This window comes from Rousettus aegyptiacus, unplaced genomic scaffold (genome assembly GCF_014176215.1).
Source record: "Rousettus aegyptiacus isolate mRouAeg1 unplaced genomic scaffold, mRouAeg1.p scaffold_m13_p_8, whole genome shotgun sequence".
In the NCBI taxonomy this organism is placed as follows: Eukaryota; Metazoa; Chordata; class Mammalia; order Chiroptera; family Pteropodidae; genus Rousettus; species Rousettus aegyptiacus.
This window is the reverse complement of record NW_023416311.1, coordinates 78,036,311-78,064,110: the sequence shown is the minus strand read 5'-3', so window position 1 is coordinate 78,064,110 and position 27,800 is coordinate 78,036,311. Positions and strand designations below refer to the sequence as shown.

The 27,800-nt window shown below is 33.5% G+C and overlaps 1 protein-coding gene and 1 pseudogene across 1 annotated transcript in view; both read left to right on the top strand.

Annotated features, from left to right (window-relative positions):
- The window catches only part of NDUFAF2 (NADH:ubiquinone oxidoreductase complex assembly factor 2), a 112,155-nt gene that overhangs the window by 48,939 nt on the left and 35,416 nt on the right, over positions 1–27,800 (top strand). The window contains exon 2 of the mRNA XM_016137051.2: positions 19,023–19,112. Within this exon, the coding sequence (XP_015992537.1) occupies positions 19,023–19,112 (90 nt within the window). The remainder of the gene's footprint in view (positions 1–19,022; positions 19,113–27,800) is intronic.
- LOC118607047 lies at positions 23,551–23,673 on the top strand (annotated as a pseudogene).

The window sequence follows — 27,800 nt, the reverse complement described above, 5'->3', positions numbered from 1 at the left end:
TTCTTTTCATATTTCCCCCTTCAAAATTGCCTCCTTATTGATGAATGAATTCATTTCTCTTTGTGTCTCTGAATAAGACCCAGTGTCTAATGTTTTTTTTTTTTAAGGTCTAATATGTACTGGAACTAAGTTTAAAAATTCATTCCCTTGGCGGTTTTTTCTTTTTACAATTTGGAGAGTTTTGAAATTAGGTTCGGATGGCTTTCATTGAGGAGATATGTTTGCGTGTTTATCCATTTTAAATCAAGAAAAAACCATAAATATTCATATCATTTCTTGCCAAATAACTCAGTTGTCAAATTATTTTTGTATCCCGGGGTTATTGCTTACTCAGATTAAACTTTGAAAAGGAGATTGAATTTAAAATGTATGCCTTTTAATTAGTAGGATACCTTGAACTATTTCAAAGGCATGGACTGTTTTCGTTTTTATATGAAATGAAGAATGAGGCTCTAGAGTTATAAAATGAAGATTCTTGATGGATAGCAAAGTTGCCTAAGTATAGGGGTAATGGAAATGTTTAATAATTTGCATTGAGAAGTTAGTATTGTCAAAAGCAGGCAACTTTCTTTGAGCCGTTATACATTGGCTAATCACCTTATTTCCCAATCTCAGCAAAGTTCATCTTACTCTTAACACTTAAGTAAGAATTCTTGCCATTAACAAAATGAAAAGACACCCTACTAAATAGGAGAAGATATTTACCAATGATACATCTGATAGGAGTTAATATCCAATATTTATGAAGAACTCATACAACTCAACACCAAACAAAACAAAACAAAACAATTAAAACATGGGCAGAGGACATACGGATAGCCAATAGACATGAATAGGTGCTCAGTGTCATTAATAAATCAAAAAACAAGTGTTGGCAAGAATGTGGAGAAAAGGGAACCCTTGTGTACTGTTGGTGGGATTGCAAATTGGTGCAGCCACTATGGAAAATTAGTTGGCAGATTCCTCAAAAAATTAAAAATAAAACTACCTTATGACCCAGCTATTCTACTTCTGGGTATTTATTCAAAGAAATCCAAAACACTACTTTAAAAAGATCTGTGCATCCCTATGTTCATTGCAGCACTATTTACAATAGCCAAGCTTTAGAAGCAACCTAAGTGCCATCAATAGAGTGTTGGATAAAGAAGAAGATGTACATATATACAACAGAGTAGTACATAGCCATAAAAAAAAAGAAGCAAACCTTACCATTTGCACAGCATGGATGGACCTAGAGGGTATTATGCTAAGTGAAGTAAGTCAGACAGAGAAAGACAAATACTATATGATCTCACTTATATGTGTAATATAAAAAACAAATGAACAAACAAAACAGAAACAAACCCATAAATAGATACGGAGGACAAACTGATGGTTGTCAGATGGGAGCGTGATTAGGGTGGGGGGGTTGGGGGGGTTGGGTGAAAAAGGTGAAGGAATTAAGAAATACAAATTGGTAGTTATAAAAAAGTCACGGGAATGTGAAATACAGTATAGAGAATATAGTCAATAATATTGTAATAACTATGTACAGTGCCAGATGGGTACTACACTAATCAGGGGGATCACTTTATAAATTACATACATGTCTAATCACTATGCTGTACACCTGAAACTAATATAAAATAATATTGAACATCAACCATAATTGAAAAAAAATAAAAGAATTCTTCCTGTAATGTTCATGTTTTATTTCTTGAAGACATTGTAATAGAGAAATGTCATTCCTCATTTTTTTGTGTGATTTAGGAATTACCCTTTTTTCCAGAAGCAATCAGGCAGTGAAAAGTATCTTTGAGACTATAAGAACTCCAAAGTTCAGACCAGAGTAGATTAAGACTGGTGATTTGAGAGGAGAGGAGTGACTGAAGAACATTTATAGTCAGATCCACTTTTTCAGGCTTTGTGGTTGTATCACAAAACACAGGTAAAACCATGTCTCTGTGGGAGCCAAGATATATTAAAAACCCAATATATATTAATGTATGAAATTAAGTATTTTTGATTTATATCAGTTTAGCATTTTTTGTAATGTATATAGAAAGGGTTTTAATTTGACAATTTTAAACATCAAATATATATCCCTTCAGATTACTGCCTCTAATTATATACTATTTTAGTCAATATATTTATGTAACCTATTATTAAAAATGGTATAAATAGGTCAGAAGAGGACATAATATATTTTTTTTAAGTTCAGTCTTGCTTGATGTTAGTCCCCTTTATTTAGAAAGTTTTTTAATCACTTCCAGGTAAAAGTCATTTATAGTTCATGTAATTTAGGATCTCATCTAATACTGAAAAGTTATTTAAGGAATGAGACCTGGATTTTTATTCTCCCTCAGGGCTAACTGCTGTTGACAGACAAGACATATTCAATATACACAAACTTACATTTTGTTATATCAAGCAGTTTAACTATTTTGGTTGTATTTTGGTTGATACCAGAGGGTAGTAGAAATTATACACGTACAAGTTTTGATCTTTTACATACCATAATAAAAATTCCAACTTCTTTAGCAGCTGATTGTTTAATTTTGGCCCAAGTTGACCTTCATCTATAAAATGGGAATAATGATGTTAAGCTTCAGTGAAGATTAAAAGGAATAACTTAAGAAAAGCACCCAGTAAGTACTGTACCTTAAACCCTATTCTCAAATTGATCCCAAAGTTTAACCTATTCCACCTTATAAACCTCTCTCTGGAATATTGTGATAGCTAATTATTACAATCCTGTCTCTTCTAATTATCCTCACTGTTGCCAAGTGATTCATTTAAAACACATCTTTGAACATGTTACTCTCCTGTGTTATTAAACTTGCCAGGTACTCCTTGTTGTCTCGAGGAAAAACCCCAAGCTTCTTGTCTTGGCATACTTGAGCTTTCCATGATCTGATTCCACTCTCTCTCTTTAACCTCTTTGATTCTGCAGGCCTGATAAGTGAGGAGTTTGCCAAGTGGGAAGAGCCCTAAATCACAGTCTTGTCTTTTATACTTACTTTTAGTCTGTGGTAGTGGTGGTGGTGGTCAGGTGTATCAGCCCACATAATATCATGTTACCTTGTTACCTTAAAATACTTTTCAAGTAGCGCCACCTTTAAAAACCAGTCGCTTTAGTATTTTATTCCTTCCTATCCTGTCAAGCTGACATGAGATTTCAGTGCAGTGTCTGTGGCCATGACATAAGCATTAGCTCTTCATGCTTTAGCATTTGCCTTTGAGAATCTTCAAATGTCAAATGTATGTATATGATGATTTTTTCAGTTGAGATAAAATTCACATAACATAAAATTAACCATTCAAAAGTGTATAATACAGGCATTCCTCATTTTATTACTCTTCCCTTTATTGTGCTTCACGCATATCATGTTTTTACAAATTGAAAGAAAGACCCTTCACTCCCAAAACGAGTATGACTTGCTGAAGGCTCAGATGATGATTAGCATTTTTTAGCAATAAAGTATTTTTTAATTAAGGTATGTACATTGTTTTTTAGACGTGCTTTTGCACACTTAATAGACTAGAGTATAATGTAAATGTAACTTTTATATGTATTGGGAAACCAAAAATTTTGTGACTCACTTTATTGTGACATTTGCTTTATGGCAGTGGTCTGGAACTGAACGCGCAATATCTCCGAGGCATGCCTGTACAGTGGCACCTAGTAGATTCATGTTGTGTAACCATCACCTCTGTCTAGTTCCACAACATTTTAGGAGGACATTTTTTAACCTAATGCATAATGTCTTTGAATAAATGATAAAGAAATGAGTTTCCGTCCCTCAGAAATTGCTCGATGACTGACTATTCTAGTCTCCCAAATTTCCTTTCAGTTCTAATTCTGTTATTTTAAAGTTATGTAGTGGCACTTTGGAGATATAGTAACATCTACATAAACGTTCTTATGTCATTAAGCGTTAATTCCTTTCTGTTTGCTCTGTGTAGAATGTTATCTAAAACAAGCAGAAGATACTCTTTATGCATAGGGAGTTTGTAATTCACTTGGAGAACAAGATATAGATGAAATATATAGAAAAACAAACTTGTCCTCACTTTCTATGGTAAACCCAGGATTTTTAAATGTCTACTCACTCCCTTTAAGAGAACTGCTCGTTAATTACTAAAAGTCGAATTACTAAAACGGGATTACAAAATCTGTAAATTATGTACATATTTTTATGGTAAAATACTTCACTTAAAAGTTCCCAATTTAATCATTTTTTAAGTGTACAGCTCAATAGTATTAGGTACATTCACATTATTGTTCAGCCAATCTCCAGTACTTTTTTCATCTTGGAAAACTGAAATTCTATACCCATCGAACAACTTTTCATTCCCCTCCTCAGCCCCTGGAAACCACCATTCTATTTTCTATTTCTATGAATTTGACTTCTGTAGGTGCCTTATATAAGTCAAAATCATACAGTATTTGTCTTTTTGTGACCGGCTTATTTCACTTGGAATATTATCCATTTTCTTCCATGTTGTAGCATGGGTCAGAATTCTTTCCTTTTTAAGGCTGAATAATGTTTACTGTATCTATAGACTACATTTCGTTCATTCATCTGTTCGATTGTTTGTGCCTTTTGACTTGTGAGTAATGCTGCTGTTAACATGGGTGTACCAATATCTCCTTGAGACCTTGCTTTCAGTTCTTTTGGTTATATGTCCAGAAGTGGAATTGTTGGATCATATAATGATTCTATTTTTTATTTTTCTGAAGACCACTATACTGTGGTGCACCATCTTACATTTCCACCAGCAGTATACAAAGGTTCCAGTTTGCTCATATTCTTGCAATACCTGTTATTTTCTGCTTTTGAGAGGTGGAGGTAGAGGTTGATAATAGCTATCCTAATGAGTGTGAGGTGTAGTAGTATATCTTAAGTCAAGCTTTAACACAGAGATAATTATGATGAAATGTACAGTCTCATTTAGAGATGATAGCAAAAGTCTAAATTTAAATACTGTGCCAGTTGACCCTTTTCTACTCCACTGAAGCCCAAATGATAATCCTCAAATAGGGCTTATGACAGCATGAGACATCAGGAAAATTTGAGAATTGTCCAGAACAAAACCCAACAGAATCTCTTTTAGGTAGTGTGAAAGATATAATTCACAAAATTTGTGTACTTTGAATGTTGTACAAAATACAGTTATCCTCGGAACAGAGCTAACTTGGTGTAGTGTGCAAAAATAGATTAAGGATTTAGCAAGCTCAACAATATTTCTTTCTCTGCCAATTTTCCCCCTAATTTTCTACACATAAAAGATTGGGGAGGGGAGTGGAGGAAGCTGATATACAGTAGTTAGAAGCAATTAACACTCATTGGCAATAAGAAATAACTAATTATTGTAGTGAGATCATTTAAAAGTCAAAAATTCAATCTCAGTAGGACCTACTTATGTTTAAGTACAAGTGTACTATGTTTTATTTATAATTAGTATGCTATCCAGAAAGTGAGTACATGAATGGTGTTTAATTTTAACTAAGGCAGAAAAAAGACCTAAAATATTTTTAAATTATTATCACTAAAATGGTCAGACTGGAAATATTTTGATTTTTAAGAAATTGGCTTCATTTATCTAAAAAATGCTATCATATGGATTATCTTATTTTTCAGTGATGCAGAAAAGATGACATACTATACAAAATAGCATATATTCAAGCACCCAGAAATATATTCACCATCTTCCCTGTGTAAAACCCAGTTATCCTTTTAATTTTTCATTTTCTGAAATGATTCTTCTAATCTCTGTTTTCCTCCTCTTTTGCCTACTTAACTTCAATATAATAGGTTACAGAAAGTTTCCTCCACATTTCTGGGTTCCTTTTTTTTTTTTTTCCTGTGTCATATCATAGCATACAGCATTTTCTCTCTTATATTTATCTCTATACTATAGTCAGTCTGTGTTCTTAACCGTCTACCTCCTTGGACCACTAATATATCTCAGATCAATAATAGCTAAAGAGACCAAGTTGTTGCTATCACTCTGAGAATTGTATACAACATATGTCTTGGTAGGCCCCTGGGAATGTGAGGCCATTAGGTTGTCTGATGCGAGTCATTGTGAAAAAAAAATATTGGACCATCGAACCAGACTGTGAGCAACTTGATGAGCCTTCTTTCCCTTTCTCCCATATATAGGACAGTGTTCGATCTAGGCACTCAGTATATTCATGTGTTTATATAAATAAATATTATATGTAATATTTTTATATTTACATATTTATATTTTTAAATAAATAAGGTGAAGAATTTTTGCTGTTTAAGAAAAATATGCATTGTAGAATTTTAAATTTTGTATAGGAAAAGTGATAAGAAATGTAATACAATAAAACTTATTCTTTTCCTTCCTCCAGAAGAAATATGAGATTGAGGACTCAAGATAGAGGCATAAAATTTCATTGAAAGGAAAAAATAATTCAGGATGAAGGAAAAGTGGAGCCAGATATGAGGCTCTAACAAACTCTAATTACCTGCACATTTTCTAAGAATGGACCACAAAAGCAATTCTAATTAAGCATTAAAGCAGCCAGCTCAAAAAGGGGTGGCCTTCTCAGAACTTCACAGTGGCTATGAGATTAATTATCTAAACAACTGTTTTGGAGGAGTATGACTAATTTTTGTTTATAAAACTAATAATACCCTCATTTTTCTTTTATTCTTAAAAAAGATTTTTTTTAATTTAAAAAAAAAAATCAACCAGTAAAGAAAATACAAAATCTCATGTAATTACCCTACTAAAGATAACTTGTGACAAAAGATCTAAACTTTTTTGTCGTCAGTTCAGGAATGGAAACTGTTGGTTTCCATTTATACTGGCTAATTTACATTCCCAGCCGTATAAGAGCTTGTTGATTTTCCTACACCCTCAATAACACTGTGAGTGTTGTTAATCTTTCCTAGTCCTATAAGAGAAAAAATATGTGTCTGTTTCCCTTACTGATATCTGATGTGACTTCTCCCCATGGTTTTTATTAGCAGACATTATACAATGTAATGAATAAGTGTCTTTTGGTAGATTTGATGCAAATTTTTTTTTTCTGGAGTACTTCTTATAATAGCACTGAAATATGAGTAATGGTATTTTAATTCAATAAAAATGGTTTTTCTGGGGACCAGTGAGGTATGGCCTGGTGGTCAGTTTCTTTGAGGTTTTGGCTTTATCAAAAAATATATTTGTAGAAATCACTACCTTTCCTCCAAAATTCATGTTCTCCATCTTTCTGGACACACAGCTAAACTACATTTAATTACCAACTTCTTTTGAAAGTAGGTGTAGCTATATGACTAAATTTTTCTAGTGAATTGTAAGTGGAAGTAATGTGAGTCACTTTCTGGCCTGGCCAGTAAAAATCTCCATATGTGTTTCTCAGTGCTTTTTCCTTTTTCTAGCTATCAGTATGGATCCTTAAATGACTGTGTGGAAAGAGCTGTCTATCTAGGACTGTTATATAAGAAATATATTTCCTATTATTTAAACTATTTAATTTTAGAGTCTGTTTCCTACTGTAGCCTACATGGACTAATACAATATTTTAGAAAATATAACTGAACAAAATTTGAATTAGATTCAAGTGCCTAATATCATCAGGATAATTTCTCTCTGTCCCATGACTCTACCTTCCTCCAAATTGGTTTCATTCATAGATTGGTTTTCTCTACAATCTAGAATGAATGGCCCCAGCAGTTCAGCAGTTCCAGGTATATATGGTCTTTATAGCTCATGATCATAGAGGTTAAAAGTCTTTCCTGGAAGCTCCAGAAAAATTTTTAGGAAAAAATCCTAGCTGGGGTCATGTGCCCATCCCTAAAATAATTTTTGTGGTTAAAGGAGTCTAATACCATGACCAGACTTGGTTTACAGTCGTACCTCTAGACAGAAGGCTGATAGCACCACCCAAACTCAATGGACAGGCAGGATCAAAATGAATGGAATGTGAATGGTTCCCTGAAGAAAGGATTTCTGAACAATAAAGACTAGACATCAGAACATGGTATGATTAGAGAGGTTTTTTCCGTTAATATGGGCATGAAACAGGAGGGCCTAGATGAGCATAGTGGTATAAATATTAAAAGGAATAAATCAAAGGAACATTAAAATATATTTTTTGTTGAAAGTTTGCCTTGTTGAGGTGAGCAGTAGTAAAATAATTGAAGTTTGTAAAAAATAATTAAAAAATTTTAATTGCAAAAATGTACTGTAGTATTTACTAATAACCATAAAAATGTAGTGTTACATATATTCATATTGCAAAAACAACTAAATTTTTAAAATTAGGAAATGAGTAAAATAGTAATGGTAACAAAAGATTTGAGAGCTTTGAAAGGAAATGCAATTTGAGGCTTGGGAGAGGTGAATGTCATAACTACTGATTAAACAGGCCAGACCATAGCTTTTCAAGTTCTGGGAAGCCAATAAATAAAACAGTCTTGGGCAGGTGATTTGCAGGGCAGGAATATAGACAACAGTGGGAGAAGTATGTATACCTGGGCAATTGACATCAGCTTTAGGTCACAGGTCTCAGGAGATCATAAGATCAGTGTAAGAGAGTCAGGTCTGTCTTTTCACCAAGAATAGACTCTGTCTAGGCAGGTGAGAGCAGTTATGGTTACAATATATAGGGCAGTGGCAATCTTCTGCCTGTGAGAAACTGGACTCAAATCAAGATTTTAGGAACAGTTTCTAGAATTGAGACAGAACAACAGCCAAAGGACAAAAACCCTTTGTTATTTGGTTGGTACCAGCAACAAAAGTGACTTCATATTGACCAACTGGTTTGGTGTGTCTCTTCTATGTTTCCCATGCTTTAACAAATTTTCCACAAATGGGAATTTATAGGGATTACCATAAGTTAGGACAGCTTTGGGGACTAGGTACTAAGAAAGTATCACAGGAAGATTTAGGGCTCTATGTAACAGAAGGGTAAGGACATTCAAGTACAGCCTTGCTTTAAACAAAAGGTTGTGATGGAACTCATTAAGTGATTAGAGTTATAGATGTAATCCTGGAAGTTTTCATCATAGAGATAAAGGTTAACATAATGGGATCTGTTATTTGTGTATCATTGGTATAACTTTAATGAGCCACTGAAAAATAGCGGTGGATCTCATCATCATTATCAATAAATATTTGAGTATTCCATTATGTGTAATGCAAGATTCAAATTCCACAGGACAAGGCAAAGATCCATTAACTCTGAAGAGGGGAGAAAATGTATGCAATATTGCTTTGCTTGTATCAACATCCTATTCCTTTATTTGCCTTGGATACTACAGTGAAAGACTTAATACCTTTATATGTTTTAGTAATATAGCAAGTTTCCAACCTACAAATTATTTCAATTCCAAAAGTTCCATTTAAGCAACTTGTTTAAATTCAACTTTTTAAAATGGAAACTACGTTATAAATGGTAGCTCAAATAATGCACAAATAATACACAAATCCCCTTAAATCCACAATGTATCTGAATTGTTACACATTAGCAAAAATGCTTATTGGTTAGCAGTGGAATTGAGATATGTAGTAATTCTACAGGTTTTAAAAAGAGAGATGAAGGAAGAAAAAAAATCTATTATATGAGGAAAAAATGGTTAGTGGGTTTAATTCAGCTGAAATTTTTTTTTCAAGTGGATTTAATATAAAAGGCAGAAAAAAGAAGAACCCAAGTAATGCATTAGTCTTCATGAAGGGCAAGGAAGCAGATGCTATTTAGGATTATTTCAATCCCTTTGCCAGCCAATAGGTGGTGCTATTGTCACACAGGTTTTTTAATGGCACAAAGCAAACGGAGGATGTGGGAGTCTATGCAAAGTAGTTTTAAACTGGGTTGTTAGAAAAAAGGTGGGGGCAGTGTGAATCTGATTATGTGTGGGTGATGTTGACACATCAAGTTTTGTAGCATAGGAGGTAATTGTACTAGTATATTTTCTTGAATTTCCATATGAAAATTAGGTGTAGTTCAAAGTACACCATTTCTTGTCCATAACATTTTCTTTGAGCTTTACTTTGCTTAGTTATGAAAATGAAGATTGTTGTGAGAATTGAACAAGGAAATAAAGATAAAACATCCAACAAGTACCATACATATAATTGTTGCTCAATAAATATGGTTCTGCTCATCTCCTAAATGAGTCAAATATGGATTAATAAACTATATTAACATAATATAATTGATATGTTGCTAAATTAAACTAAATTATATGATCTCTGGACCCTGGAAGCTTATTAAGAAGTAGCAAGAAGTAGGAAAAAATAGGAAAAAAACATTAAGCTTAATCATTTATTACTAAGAATAAAGAATCTTTTAAGTCTAATTGTTTGATTCTTTTTGTAGGTAAATATCCCAATATGCATTACCAATACACCCTTGAGTAGAGGCAGTCTTCACTTTTATTTGTATGGTATTTTTGGAGACACCAGTCTTAAAGTAATATTACTGTTTGATAGATCTTCACTATTTGTGACTGTAGTCTTTACCTTTTTCAACATTAATGGAAAATAAGAAATAAGTAGGTAAAAATAACAGGATGAATGATCTTTATTATAAACTTAGCAAGCACAATGGTGCCAACCTTTCCCTCTCATGCTCCTACAGCCTTCCTTTTGATGAAATCAGTTTGTTAGCATATCTTTCTACCAGTGAACTGGAGTAGAGAACGAAGGTAAAATTTCTTCCAGTTTTATTAGTTATTAGCTAAAGTAAAATTTTGTCATAAAGTTTAAACTAATGACTAAAATAATGAGAAGCTATCAATAAATTGTTCTAGCTGGAATTTTCTTTCCTGTCTTTCCTTTCACTGCTTGCAGTTGGCCTGAGGCTACCTCTACGTCTCCCCCTTCATAGGAGCCACCAGGTCTGAGGGATTGAGAAGTATTGAGAATGCCTCTCCAATGAAGACCTATGAAAGTTGTTTTCCATCTTTGCTATTCAGACTTCTTTGTCTTTTCCTAAAGATTCTTGTTCCTTTGAGAGAGAATGATTTCTCACCAAATTCATCCCGTCTAAACACTAGAAGAAAAGCCTTAAAGTCAGGCTCTAGCCTTAAATCATAGCTCCACGCTGAAGTGCACCTTATAACTCCTTAGGGTACGACACTGCTGGGAAAATCTTACATATTTTACACCTGATTACTCAGAAGTTTGTGACAGATTGCTTGATTAACTACGTAAAGATAAGATAGGGAAAGAAGCAAAATATATGATGGTCTTTCCGCTATTCACAAAATATATGATGGTCTTTCTGATTTTGTTTGGGAACCAGTATAATAGGAATGCGAGCAGGTTGCCTCCAGGCAAGGGGAGGGGAGAAAAGCCTAGTGGTACTCCGGATCCCTGCCTCAACCAGAGAAGTTCTGTTCTAAACTGTTTCAAAAATTTAACCTCCATTGAAGGTATTTGTAAAGAAAGAATTGGAAAATTATTGACACCCCAACCTCTTACCAACTGAGCCCAATTTTTAGACTCAGGAATCTGACTCACAAAAACTAATATAGTATTAAGTTGATGAATATCACATTTCATTAGATGATTATGTGATCTCTTTCTATATCAGAATAGATTTCTATTCATTAAAGATAAGTAGCGCCTGATGTAACTAAATTAGATAGATTAATGAAGGGTATTAGTAATTTAATGGATTAATATATATTTTTAAAAAATTAAAAGTAATGCACCACAAAATTACTCTATTTATTTTCATCAAAATATTTATGTTTAAAATAGTTATATAGTCTGTATGTTAGTAACTATAGCTAACAGTGCAGTCCTTGACTCTTTATAATCTCTGATAAATAACCAAATACTGCTTGATTTGTATGAAATAAAGTAATCAAATCAATCAAATAATTAGCCATATCATCTACATTTCAAATCTGAAAATAAAGTTTGAGCTAGGCCCAAGCTTTACAAGTAGCGTAATTTTATAACTCTTTAAATTCTAGTAATATTTGCCACTGTTTTTTAATTCCTTCGGGTTTTCTCTTTACCTCTCTATTGACAGCCCCCGTGTGCAAGTTAGATTCTCAAAGTGAAAATTAAATACTTGACTGTATTTGTTTAAACCACACCGTGAGTGTGTGCTAATTTTGAAAGGAGAAAACATTATTTATTTTTACATTATGGGTATACCAGATTGGCATTTGCTTGCTTTAGTTAGTAACTGTCGCTGTAAAGTTAAGATTTTTTTCACTCATAAATATCCTTGTTGTAAATAGTCTTTTTAAAACCTAGAATTTCCATATGATATATAGTAAAGCCTATTTAATTTGACAAAAAAAAGTTGTTCTTTCTCCTTTATTTTCCTTTTTATGCATATTTAAGACATTTTAACTCATCTGTCGTGATTCAGATGTAGTCATAGCAGTATCACTTAATGTTTCTTGTCTTATTTTGTTAAATGACCAAATTCTGAATTATAAATATATTTTATACATTGGAGATAATTTAGCTTTACAAAGAACTGTAGGATATATTAGATGAATAGACTACTTTCAAATACTGATTTTGCATAAATCAAAACCTGAAATGGCTGCTTCTCTTTGAGTTCTTCAGAGTGAACACATTATTACATGGACTGAATTTTTCTTTTTAGTGGTTATGTCCTTCGGGAGTTTGGGGGCAATTATAGTTGCACTAATTCCAAAGATCGAAAATTCCTTGCATTTTGGAAAACAAATGATTTTTTATATAACGTTCAAGTATTTTATATTTATTTTTTAAAAATATAACTATTTTCAATATTTGATTTCCACAGTAATTAAAAGGAAGTAAAGGAACTAAAATACTAGACATTTCTAAGACTTATGCGCTTGATTTGGGAATACAATCAGAAAACCTATTTAACTTATGACTATAAATCTTCCAATTGATGCAAAAGACTATTCTATATGTATTTGTTGGTTGAATAACATTTTTAGAACTTAACATTTTTGTTTGCATATAATATCACTACGGAACTTTCAAAAATAAACAATAAATAAGAGTTTGTTATGCATGTGGCAAGCACAGACACAAATGTGCAATATTTTTCTTAAATTGTGATACTCATCACATGTTTTTTCAGACTTAAATTTTACAAATTTTATTTATGGCTTTAAAGAAATTAATGAAGTTAGGATTAAACAAAAAAAAAATATATTGGCATGCTATAAACTTGCCACAAAATGTTTACACAAATCAAGAAATAAGTCCCTTGGAAATTTTCTGCAGTCTTTCTAGATATAGTTTAAGACCTCTTACTTTTTAGAGTACAGAAAGGCTAAACCATATTATATAAGGCATTTCAGAATAACCAAACATTTTTATGTAATTTTGGATTTTCTAAGATGGGAGAAGCTGAAATTCCTTATGGGGGAAACCTGTAAATATAGGGAAACAAATAAGATTTTAGATAATCCATTGAACTCGTTGGAAGTCTTAAAAATTCTGAAAACTTACCTGAAGTCCTATTTAATTGCTTTTTAAAGAAGTGTTACCTGCTGAGACCTGCCGTGATAGTCTTCTATGCTCATGTAAATATATGTAGAATATGTCAAATTATAGAATCATTCATTTCCAAGCTGTGCCTCATTTGATCACTATGGGAAAATAATAGTTTATTATCATTATGAATTAAATGTTAGCTTTTAATTGGATATGTGTAATGATACCGTATGCAACTTGGTAAATGCTAATTTTAAAATCTTAAGTGGAAAATGCTTACATTTAGCAGTCACAAAAACGCTTGGTTCAAGCGCTGGCTATACCCCTTTAATTAGCTATACACATTTGGATAAGCTAATCACCCTATGCCTCTCTAGCCTCATCTGTAAGATTTTTTTAAAGATTAGAAACTACATATGGAAGGCACCTAAACATTGCCTACTACACAGCAGGCTCTTGATAAATAGATGCTACAGCTGAGTAACTTCAAATTATTCTTTGTTATATGTGAAAATGGCTTTCACATATAAGAATTCTTATTTAGTACTCTTAATTGATTTATTTTAAAATTTATAATGCTTCAGAATAACAAGATGTAAAGTCCCCAAATCTATTGTGTGTAGTGTGGTTCTTGACTTTCAATAGCCCTCACTTTCATATATTATGCATTGATACTTCTAAGCCTCCTTTTATATGCAAAATTCAGTCTTTTATACATCACCAGACAAACTGATTTAGAATTATCACCTGGTCTCACTGACTGCTGCCACTAGGGTAAAGGGCCAGACATCAGTTAGACAGAAAGGGGCCATACTACCTACTTCACCATTCCTTCTATCTAGGGGGCTCCTGTCAGGCATCAAAGGCCTGCATCTTGCTGATTTACAAAGGGATAGCTATCTCAGAGATATGTTACCTTACACAGCCCAATCTGTCTTTCCACCCTAAGTCATTTCCAGATTTCATTCCTTTTTTCTCATGGAGCCCCATCAGTATTCTGGAAGTAGACAACTAGTTGAAAACTCTCACTAAAGATCACATGTGCTTGGGGGTCACAACCAATATAGGCCTCCACCTTTGATTTGGTACTGATGGAAGAAACTCCCTCCTTTACTGTGAGAGATATCCTGTGAGTTCTGAAGCCCCAAAATTTAAAGGTTAAAGGCTGCCCAAATATCTGTTTTGGCCTGTGTGGATGGATTAGAGGAGTAGCAGTGACCCCGAGAAAGGAGAGATGCCTAAACCCTCTATCTCATTCTTCAGGATCATTGGTGTCACCTGCCTCAGACTGGCACGTGTCAAGAGTCTTAGTCACCTACAGGGTCACTAAGACCCTAGAAAGGCAGGATTTGTAGGTACCAAAGTAGAAATTTTATAATTCCTAACCCAAGCATCCTTTTAGTATGTAAGTCTGGTTCAACTTTCAGATGTATAAGAACACCCTGTATGCAAAGGAAAAAAAAATTAAGTAAAAAAAGACCAACAACCAATAGAAAAATGGTCAAAGGACATGAACAGATGTTTCACAGAAAAAGACATGCAAGGACTTTTGATATGATGCCAACCTTGTTCATAAAAAGAAAAATTAAAATTACAGCAAGATATCACTTTTAACCTACATATGGCAAAGATCAAATGATAAGGATGTGGGGGATATGTGCTTTCACACACTCTTTGTAGAAGTTAAATTGGTGAAACCTTTGTGAGGGTAATCTGGAAATAGCTATCAAAACTACAAATGCACATTCCGTTTGACCTAGCAACTCTACTTAATGGGAATTTAGCTCATGATACATTTGTACTTAAATGAAAAGACATAAGATTATTCATTGCAGCATTGTTTGCTATAGCAAATTGGGAACAACCTAAATATTCATCAATAACAAATTGGTTTTAAAAATTATGATACACCTATTCTGTATACTATTCTGATTATTAAAAACTATGACATAGATCTTTTTATACTCATGTGTAAATATCTCCATCCTAAAAATGGTGCTTAAAATATGAAAGTCTTAGGTCTTTGGTCAGTTCATTGCCTCTCAGCAAGACATTCTCGACTATTCTCTTGAAGAAACTTGATCTACCAGGAGAGAATATCCAGGCTTTCTCCTTCCACCAGTCGTGCTTGAGGTCTTCAGTGAACTCTTTTTCTCTAGAGTGTAACTGCCTGTTTACTTAAAGGATTCCTCAAAGCATTTTCCTCCTAGTATTGCTTCATATTTCTTCCAGAAAAGAGCGGGGACAGGGCAAGGGCCAGAACACTTTTTCCCATGATGGATTTTTGTCTCTCAGAAGAGAGGACTTCTTTGCTGACCAGGATATGAAGTAGATCACTGTACTTTATCTCTTTCTCATGAAGTTTTGCCTTAATGTGTAAAACTTACTTTTGCACGGCATAACTAATACTTGTCCTTTAATTGGCATAAATTTTTCTTTAGTATTTTTTTAACTTGCTTTGTTGCTTGTTCTTAAAGGCAAGATCTTTTTTTCTTCTTTACATTTAAGACACAACTAAACAAAAAGAATGTCACTATGTACACTTATATAAGAATTTCTTCCTCAGAATACTAACGTGTTTGGAAACTGAATATTTATTTTTTTAAGTTATAGGATAACAACATAAGAAACCATAATTTCTATGTAGTAGGAAGGGACAAATGTTTAACTTTAGTGTTACACATATGTGTATGTATGTGTAAGCATTTGTGTATTTATAATCTATATACTGACAAGAGACTGAAAAGAAATACAGTAAAGCATTAACAATATGATTTTTGGTGTGGTGAGGTTATAGATGATTTTTATTTTTTCTCTTTTCTGTGTGTATTTTCTGAATTTTCTTCAGTGAGTATTTATTGAAAGTTAAGTGATTGTCAGGAGTGATACCTTAAATGATTTAAGATGTATTTTCTACATTCTGAAAATACCCTAATGAGAGGCAGTGGTTTTTCCTTTTTGAAGGGAAATAGTAGATTTCCAATCTTCTGGAAAATGGCAGTTACTTTTCCTGTTAGCTTGGGCTTTGAATTTTACTAACTGAGATGTAGTATGTTTGCAGATGTGACATTTGTAGATGTCTAAAAGTCTGGCAGCATAGCTCAGTGTCCAGGACAAGGAGTCAGAAGGTCTATATTCAAATCTTTCTTCCTATTGGTTAGTGTATGACCTGAGGTAGATGTCTAAGTTCTTTCCAGCCTTGGTCTTTTTACTTATAAAATGAAGTAGTCATAGCACCTTATAAAATTGTCAAGTATAAGTGAAATTACCCATACAAAGTTAAAACTTAGTTTAACGTCTGGCACATGGTAAACATGCCATAAATTTTTGCTTTTTTTTTCTCCTTTGATCATGCTTGGAGTTCTAAGACCTGCGCCCTCTTCTTTCAAACCTAAGATTGTTGTACATAACAAAAGATTTTCTAAAATGCCGGGTAAACATAATCCAAGCAAGACCTTGATTTTCATATCTGTTAACAAAAGACTTTATTCAGCTACTTCCCATCCACAGGAATTTCTTACTGCTGTGTTGTTTCCTGTGCTCTGTATCACCGTATGTGTTGCTGGGCCTGCCTCTTTAGACCAGTGTGGTTTCTAGAGCACAGTCTGCATGATGAGCTTATGGGGACAAAGAAAAACTTAAATTTTTAAGATATATGTCTATTTTATGTGTGTTTGAACACAACATACAACTAGTATATTAAGTCAGTGATTTCATGAGTATTTTTAGGGTAAGGTAAAAGTGAATATTGAAGAAAAAAGCAAGCCCAATTAAAAATGTTAAAGATATAATACTGTATGGCGTGACAAAAATTGCAACACTTGTATTTGAGTGACTGAAGTTTAGGACTCTCTGCTTTAGATCCTCCTTCATGTATCTGTATCCAGGGTTCCCTCCCATACTCTGTGTCAGAAGTCCAGTACAACAGGTGAGATCTGTCTCTTAACCTAAATCTGTCCAATACCCAGGGATCACACCTTTTCTTCTTTTAACTAAATGAGTTCCATATTTTTCTAAACAAAGTGATAAGAAATCTGCTATCCTCCTAGGGCAATTGGCTCAACGGTAGCTAGCTTCAAAATGTTTTAAGTTTGGGAAATAATACTGTTACTTGTACTACAGTCTTTAAATCCATGTCCCTTTGGCTATTACTATCTACCTGAATTCAAACTTTTGACTGTTTAATTAAGTCTAATATTGTTTAATATTAAGTTAAGCAATTATGTACTGTTTTACTTAATACTCATTGAGTTCACCTCTGTCAATTGTTTATTCTTGTATTATTCTTATTAAATCTATACATATTTGAGATTTAATGTTTTTGCTATTAAGTTAATTTTTAAACGTAAATTAGATCCTAACATTTTGACACTTGAACAGGTACTTAAATTTTCTCTGTTTAATAGATAATTTTTTTTTTTTTGCTGTGATAGGTAGGATTGTCTTTATAACTATTGAAAGTGTATTAGTATGAGTAAATGCACAGTTACTCAGTGGGAGGCATAAATTTTATTCCCAATTCATTAAAATTGTACAAGTAGAATATTTTTCAAAGAACAGAGTAGTTTTAAAACAATTTATTTTGAGTGTACCCATATCTGATTACAGAGTTTATTTCGTAAACTAATGTCCTATTTTGCATTTCTAAAGATATGCAAATCTTTTTATACATCTTTGATGTCATCTATTTGTAAACAGTGACTTTTTCATTGATTATCAAGGAATTACTTAAACTCACAAATTACTCTTCTCGTTTTTCTGTATACACACAAATACATTTGACTTTTGATATTTAAAAATCTTAGGATATCTTAAATGAAGTGTTTAGACATGAGGGTAGGAATAAAAAGTTAATTTTTTGTGTCACAGACATATAGATATACTTGGAATATATATGCATTTAGTGGTGCTACTGGGAATGGTAGGCCTCTCCCACCCCTCCCCACTGCTATTGATGTATGTTTATAAGCTTAGAGAATACACACATGCTTTCAGAAGCCCACTTGTTAGCATTTTGCATTTTATACAATAGTTTTCCTGTCTATACTTGCTGTTGCTAAAAAGACACCCTTCCATCCTGGTATTTAGAAAAGGACTATGTGAAGAAATTTTGACTCTTTCAAACATTTTGAAAATTGCCATGTAAACATCATACTTTAGTATATGCAGGGTCTTGTGATTCATTACAGACTTAGTAGGGGTCATGAGTATCAATTCCCTTGGGAAGTAGCACCTCTAATATATGTACTTGCAGCGTTGGAGGGTGTGGAACACTGTCAATTATTCAATTTTTTTTATTGACTTACAGATTTTATCTGACCTATAGATTAATTGGTTGCTCTTTTTCTGTACACAGAATCTAGATTTATTCTACCAAAAGTAGGTTTGAATCTGCGAGTAGGAAATTAAAATTTTTTGCAGTAATTTCGAAATTACTTTTTTCTAGCATACCTAATTCTAAGTGGAATCTGTTCTTTTTCCTATTAGTTCTATTACATAAGAAAATGTGCAATATCCAAAAAGAAAATATTACTTCTTGTAACTGCTGTATCATGAATTCATTTAAAAATGTAATAATTGCTTTTGTCTTATAGGACAAACTATTCGAGAGAAAAGAATTGTAGAAGCAGCAAATCAAAAAGAAGTAGACTATGAAGTAGGGAATATCCCAGCAGAATGGGAAGGTAAGTTTCTGCTTCGAGTAATATCTTCTGGAGGGCAAATTGTTTAACTATATACAAAATCAATAAGAGCTCATGTAATTTATTCTTTTTGCAAAAACTTTTAAAATCTGAATCCATGAAACTTTTTTTAAACATTGCATTTATTTGAAAATTGTGTAGGTGCCACATTTCAGTAAGGGAACACGTGTGTAGTGAAAAGACCTATTAAACATTAGCAGAGCTGGGACGAGGGCCAGCAAAGCTCCAAAGGTACAAAATTGAAAGAGACACTCACTTTCATGTGCTGACCCTACACTAGCACAACCCCAGGCAGGGTTTCAGTCTTGTTTCTGGCACTCACTACCCATATGAACTTGGGAAAGTAACTCATACTTCTTAGTCTTACGTTTCTCTTTTATAAATTGTGGATAATACTTCTGTAGATACCATTTGAAGTACCTCTTCAACTTACAATGACTCTGATAGCTGACCCCCTGTTTTGACAAGGATGGACACTTGATCCCTATCAAACTTTGGAATTAAGGTAAAAGATCAAAGAGAGATAGAACAGTAGCAGTCGGTCTCTCAGAATGGTTGGAACAGTAACATTTGAACTTGGTAGCTTGTGGGTGGCTGTCTTTCAATCTACTACTATCTAAGCTTTGTTGTAGAAAAAGCTGATCTTCTAAGAAGAAAACAGAAACCAGTCCACCAAGAGAAGTATATAACAAGACAGAGAATATTCACTAGGATTTTAGCAACTTTCCAGTTCCCAGTTCCATTTTATTCTGAATGTAGTTCAACTGCAAGTCTGCCGTTGAGTTCTAAGCACCCATATCCATGTTATAAATTTTCCCTTTTTCCTTACCAGTTCTTAGCCTAGTGCCTGGCACATAGGAAGCCACGTAGTGAGTGCTTCAAATATATATATTGAATATATGAAATGTACCCTGAGTTAGCTTTTGTTATTTGCAACAAAAAGGACCTTAACTAAAATACCAATACCTATGTTAAAAATCACTTAACACTTACCAAGTGTTCACCTGTATACCTGGTATTATGCTATTGCTTTTCTAATCATTTTACTGTTTAATCATCACAACAATCCTATAAGGTAGATGGTATAATTCTACCCATTTAATACATAGGGAACCTAAGGTCTCGAATACATAGATAAATGGCCTAGGTTATACAGCTACACACCCATGCAGTAGACCCACTTCTTCCTCATGGGTGTGGTATGATACCTTATATATGGTAGCTATAGACATTAAATTACTTATATGCCATCATGTCAGTGTAAATATTTACCTGATATCTTTCCTATTTCTTTTTATTACCTATAAAAAACTGGGACTATGAGAAAAGAACATAAAAATAGGTAGATACCAGAGACTTTTTGAGAAATACAGAATATAAACTGGTCACTTCTAGGAGGAGTAATTGAGCTTTCTTATTTTAAGAGACTTTCCAATGTTATAAGCTACATTTGCAATTCTCGAAAAATGGTTATGCTTTCTTATAATGAACCTATTTTATCATTTTTTCCCAATAGCAGTATAGAATTAAAATGTTTATAGAAATAAATTAAGTTATAAATAAACAAATGGGTAATAACTCATATTTTAGCCTTCGAGACTTTTAGAGAATTAGAATGAAGTTTTAATGCTTTTTATGGCTCTATCCTGATGTGGTAATTCAGCATAACTATCCCATGAGACGTACCCTTAAAATAACTGTATCAACCAAACACTGAACTTAAAATTATTTTTATAGTGTTACATATCAATTAATTGTAAAAAATAAGACCTTCATACTGTGGGAAAAAAAGTCAATTAAAATATAAGTAAACAGACAAAACACTGTATGCAGCAAAGGAAAGAGAAAAAACTTTTTTAAATAGTGTCAATACTAAATTAATCTGAAATGAATTTTCAGGTCCAGATGAATATTCTATTCATGAACTATAAGTAGCAGAATACAGGTACAAGTACCCACAAGCTGCATATCCTGCCATAATATGTATTAGACAGTTTGCCCTTTACATTCATTTATTTAGTAAACATCTATTGAGGATCTCTGTATTCATGGAGTTGCCATCGTGGAGTGGGAGAATAGGAGGGAGAAAGATAATAAACCAGATAACTAACTATATAGTATAGTAATGGCCACAGAAAATAAAGCAGAGAAAAGGAATAGAGAGTGTTGAGGAGGGCTTTGCAGTTTTAAAAAGTGTAAAGAAATCACCTTGCTGAAAAGATGACTTTTGAATAAAAGCAGAAGAAGCTCACCGTACAGATGAGTAGCAGAGGTGCATTCCTGGAGAGCAGGTGTAAAAAGCCCAAAGGCAGGAGCCTGGTCAGGTGTTTAAGGAACAAGAAGTGTGACTGCAATAGAACCAGAGGGGAAGTAATAGATAAGGTTAATAAAGTAACAGGATGCCCAATCTTGCAGGGCCTTATGGCCTGTTTGAAATGAGTAGTCGCAAGAGTTGTAGTCAAGAGGATCACTTTGGCTGCTGCAATACAAAGAAACTGCGGGGTGGAAGCATAGGCAAAATATGGAGACAGGAGGCTTTTGTAATAATTCAGGCAAGGCATAACTGTGACTTAGACCAGAGTGACAGTGGGCATGGAAAGAAATAGTTACATTCTGATCTGCTGTAAAAGTAGAGTCATGGGATTTGTTGGCAGATTAGATGTGGAATGTGTGAAAAAGAGAGCGGTCAGTGATGACTCTTAAGCTTTGGGGCCTCACCTGGAAAAATGGAAGTGCTGTCGACTGAGACAAGACTGCGGGAGGAGCAAATTTAGGGGGGAAATGAGATCAATTTTGGAAATGGCAAGTTTGAGATTCCTGTTAGACACTCAAGTAGATATATTGAGTTATATGTAAAACAAGAACTTACTGGAAAAGTTTGGGTTGCAAATAAAATTTGGGAGTTGACAGCAAATAAGTAGTATTTTGGGTTGGAGAGTGGATGGGATCACGAAGGGAATGAGTGTAAACAGAAAAGGAGAAGTTCAAAGACTGACCCCCTAGGCTACTCCAAGTTTCAGAGACAACAGAAGACAAAAATGGAGCTTCCAGGAAAGGAGGAGGAAAAAAGTGTCATGTGCTGGAAGCCAAATGTCAAGAAGTGATCATTCATGTCAACTGAAGACTGAGAATTAACTCAGAAGAGAAATCAGTGATCCTGACAAAAATAGTTCTGTAGAATGTTAGTAACAAAAACTGATAGGAAAAAAGAATGGCAAGAGAGAATTTAGAGAGAATGAGTGTGGACAACGCTTATGAGGAATTTATCTGTAAAGAAAGGTAAGTATTGAGGCCGTGTCCGAAGGGGAAAGTAGAGTCATGAAAGTAATTTATATTTTGTTTTGATTTGTTTTGTTTTGGTTTTGTTTTGTTTTAAAGGCAAGAGAAGTAACTGAATTTTGTCATAGTGATAGGAAAGATCAAGTTGAAAAAGAAGCACTAATGATGCAGGAGAGAGAAAATTCTTGAGAAGATGTAGTGGAACAGGATCTGGTCCACGTGTGGAAGACTTGGCCTTTGACAAGACCATGGAAAGTTCACTAGTAGTAATAGCAGAAAAGTAGAGTATATGGGCATAGATGCAGGTAGATTAGGTAGATGTCGTAGTGAGAACTTGTGTAAATCCTCTTTTGATTCCTCCAAATGAAGCACAGAGTAGTTAAATAACTTCCTAAGTATAAACAGCAGCTACAGCCAAGATTTGAGCCCAATGATCTGTCTCCAAAGTCTCTACTCTTAATATTAGATTATATTGCCTACCTCATTAACAACCTGGCTAATTCGTACTTATCCTTTAAGATTTAAAGTAGACAGTCCTTAGGAAATCTTTTCTGATCCCACCCCCTTACCCCCTAGTTCTAAGTGGAATATTCCTTTTTTGTGTTTGTTTTTCATTCCACTTTATGCCTCCCCCAAGCATAACACTATATACATTGTAAAGTATTCCCTGTTTACTTCCTCTCCCTGGGCTTAAAGATTCTTTAGATAGGATCTTTATCTTGTTCATCTTTGTGGTCTCAAGGCCTAGCTCAGCAATTAATATAAAATAAGTGCAAGCTCAATCAGTATTTGTCGAATGAATGCATTTTAAATTGAAAGTACATAGGTAGAGACATTTTAGGGACTTTGCTGACTTGTTGGAAATAGTTCATTTTAAAAAGAAATAACATGGAACAGCACACCAGAGCAACTGGTTCCAAACACATAGAATACTCAGACAGCAATTCATCTGTGCGAGATCATTTAGTACTAGTTTCTGAATAGTCATAAAGTTTCGGGGACGCTTTTAAATATAATCCATGACATCATGTGTAGTTCTTACATAGAAACTCTCAAAAGCTATGTCTCTGTAATTCAGATGACATTTATCTTCCATTTTTGTTCCTTTTTTATCATTTTTGGTAAATTTAAACTTGTTTTTGTCTACAGCCATGACACCCTGAACAAGCCCAATCCTGTCTGATCTCGGAAACTAAGCAGGGTCAGGCCTGGGTAGTACTTGGGTGGGAGACCACCTAGGAAGGAAGACCAGGTGCTATAGGCATAAAAATTTAAAAATAAGAGATTATAAGATGACAAGGTCCTTGCAATCTATAAGGTCAACCAAAGGTTGCCTCACCTAAAAAAAAAATTTTTTTTAGTTAAATAAATAAACGTTTTATGTTAACAGTAATAAATATTATTGATGCAAAACCTATAATACATCCAAAGCAGAATATAGTAGGAAAAGACAGAAGGGCCCTGATCCAGTATTTCTTTTAAATGGAAAGTTAAGCTTAAAGTCAGATAAAAATTACTTTTTAGATCTACTAGATCATACCTAGCTATCATTAACACAAGTAATGACATCTCAGTATAAAATCTCATATGTACTTTTAATTAGTGAACATGTTCTTCTCAGGCAACAGGAACACCCCACCAAGAATTTTTAAAGTAAGCTTCATGAAATAATGGACAGGACATGATGCTATCCTTGTCCTCGTATCATAAGACTTAGGTTATGTTCAGGTCCTTCAATGGGTATTTACTGTCTTAGTCATTTGGGGCATATTAATTTACCTCTGTTTTTATCTGTGAAAATAAAAGGCTTGATTCAATATCCTTAAATTTCCATCTCTAATGTTCTTTGATTACGTGATTCTAGAAGTATCTCTTATTAACTTGTGCACCACCCATAGTCTTTGGACCTACCGTTCAATGAAATTGCTTGACTGGGAATTACTGAAAGTTTATGGCAATCTTCTTCATCAGATAGTAGGTTAGAAACATGTATTAGTTATCTACTGCTGCATGACAAATTACCCCAAAAGTTAGAGGGAAGCCTAAAACAGCAAATTTTATTATCTTACAAATTCCACGAGTCAGGAACCTAGAATGCCTGAGGTGGATATTCTGGCTCAGGGTCTCTCCAAGGTTTCTCTCAGGGATCGTCCACTTTCAAGCTCATTCATATGGCTATTGTCAGACCATAGAAGATCTACTTCCAGTCTCACTCAAATGCCTATTACCCAGCTTCAGATCCTTCCGGGCTATTTGACTGACAGTCTCAGTTCCTTCATAGCTATACATTTTGTACGTCTTGATTATCAGGTACTGTTACTCCTCCAACTTCATTATTCTTTTTTGAAGTTTTTTTGGCTCTCCTAGGTCCTTTGCATTTTCACATGGATTTTAGAACCATCTTGTTAATTTCTACAAAAATGCTTCCTGGGATTTTGGTTGAGATTGTATTGAATCTATAGATCATTTTGCAAAGAACTGACATCAACAGTAAGGATCTTATCACCTCTGGACATCGTATTTCTCTTTATTTAATTTAAGCCTTTAATTTCCTCAGAGTTTATAGTTTTCATTGTACAGATATTGTACATCTTTTGTCAGATTTATCCCTAAGTATTTCATATTGTTGATACTATTATAAATGATCATTTTTTTTTCAATTTGAGTCTTTGTTGCTGTCATATAAATATGCAGTAGTTTTGTATATTGATTTTAAATCCTGCGACTTCTCTAAAGTAGGTTATTAATTATAGTAGTATTTTTTTTGTCAGTTCCATCAGATTTTCTACATAGAAGTTTATGTTGTCTGTCAATAAAGACATTTTGCTTTTTTCTATCCAACCTGGATGCCTTTAATTTTTTTTTTTTTAAATCTTGCCAGTTTGCACTAGCTGGGACCTCCAGTACACTGTTGACTAGAAGAGAGAAGAATGGATAATCTTGCTTTGTTCCTGACATATTGTTCTTTTTATATGTTGTTGATTGGGTTATCTAAAATTTTATTTAGAATTTTTACATCTCTGTCCTTGAGAGATACTGGTTAGCTAGTTAGTAATTTTTTTTTTCTTATAATATCTTTGCTTGGTTTCGGTATCAGGGTAATGCCGATCTCATGAAATAAGTTTGGACATATTCCTTCTCCAGCATTCTGTAAGAGTTTATATACAGTTAATATTACTTCTTTAAATATTTGATAGACTTCATCAGTAAAGTGGTCTGGGCCTGGGTATTTTAATGACAAATTCAATTTCTTTAATAGATTCAGGTTATCTACTTCTTCTTGAGTGGCTTTGGTAGGTTGTATCTTTCAAAAAATCTTTCTATTTCATCTAAGTTTCCAAATTTGTGGGCATAAAATCAACCGTAACATACCCTTATTTACCCTTTTAATACTTTTGAAGCTGTAGTGATGTTACCGCTCTCATTCCTAGTTGTTATGGCTGAATTGTATCCCCCACGTTCTGTATTAAAGTCTTACCCACTAGTACCTCAGACAGTACATGGAGACTGAATTTGGAGATAGGGTCTCTTAAAAGGTGATTAAGTTAAAATTAGGCTCTTGGGATAAGACTTAATCCAATATGACTGGTGTCTTTATTAGAAGAGGAGATTAGGACACAGAAGGAAGACCATGTGAAGACACAGAGAAAAGACAGCCATCTGAAAACAGAGTAGAAAAGCCTCAGAAGAAACCAATCTTGCCAAGACCATGATCTCAGACTTCTAGCTTCCAGGATTGTAAAAAAATTAGTTTCTGTTTATTAAGCCACCCAATCTGCGGTGCTTTGCTATGGCAGCTGAAGCTATTGTTTATGATTAATTTTATTTTCCTTTGTAGATTATTCACTTTGTTATTTTAGTGGTTGCTTTAGATTTTATAGACTACATCTTCAACATATCAGAGTCTTTATGTGATTATTCCACTTCATATAGAGTACAAGAATGTTAGCAAACTAGCATTTAGAGATATTTAATTACTTAGAAAAACATGACATATTTATCTATATTATTACTATTTTTAATGCTCTTCATTCCTTTTTGTATATCCAGATTTCCTTCTGGAATCATCTTCTTTTAGTCTGTAAGTCTTCTTTTAACATTTCTTTAAATATAAGTCTGCTGGTGTTGAACTCCTTCAGCTTTTATATGTATGAAATATATTTTTAAAGATATTTCTCTGGGTATAATATTCTAGGTTGATAGATTTTTTTTTTCTTTCAGTAGTTAAAGATATTCTATTTTACACAGTTTCTGGTGTGAAATCTGTTGCCATACTTATCTTTAGCCCTCTGTATTTAATGTGTATTTTCTTCTTTGGCTATATTAAAGTTTCTCTCTCTTTTTTTTTTTTACTGGCTCTGAGCAATTTAATTATGATATAACATGATATAGTCTCTTGTGCTTAAAGTTTCTTGAACTTCTTAGACCTGTGGATTTACAGTTTCCATCAAATTTGGAAAAATTTTGCCATCATTATTTCTTCAAGTGTTTTTCCTGTGCCCTTTTCTGTCTTCTTTTTTGGGTACCTCATTTATAATTTTAGGCTGCTTGAAGTCTCACAACTCATAGATGCTCTCTATTCATTTGTGGAGACTTTTTTCTCTTTGGATTTCATTTTGTGTAGTTTCTCTTGCTTTATCTTCGAGTTCACTAGTCTTTTCTTTTACAGTGTCATATTCTTATTAATCCATCTACAGTAATTTTCATTTTAGACATTGTAGTTTTCATCTCTACAAGTTTGACATGGGTCTATTTTATGTCTTTCAGGTCTCTTCACATGTTTTATTTTTCCTGTAGCTTTTCGAACCTATGGAATACAATTATAACTTTTAATATTCTTATCTACTGATTCTACCATCTGTGTCTGTTTTCGGTTTGTTTTGGTTAGTTGATTTCTTTCACCTCAATATGCAAAGTGTTTTCCTTTTTCTTCGTTTACTCAGCAATTTCTGATTGGATATCAGACATTTCATATTTTTGCCTAGTTGGATACTGGGTATTTTTGTATTCATATATATGTTCTTGAACTTTGTTCTGAGACACGGTTAAGTTACTTGGAAGCAGTTTGATCTTTTCAGTGCTTGCTTTTAAGATTTGTTAGGTGGGTCTGGAGGAGAGTTTAAGACTAATAATTCTGTATTGTTGATGCAAGTAATGAATTATATATATTCACATATATCCCATCACCCTTGCTATATTTTCATAGTTAGAAAAAAGGCACAGGTTCTACCTTCACTCAAAAAGAAGAGATCATACAAAGACCTGAATACTAAGATGTGGGGGTTGTGGAGGCTACCTTAAGAGTCTGTTCTCTACACATAGTAACATAAATGACCTTGAAAACATTATGTCGAGTAAAATAACCAAGATGCGAAAGAGTACATACTATAA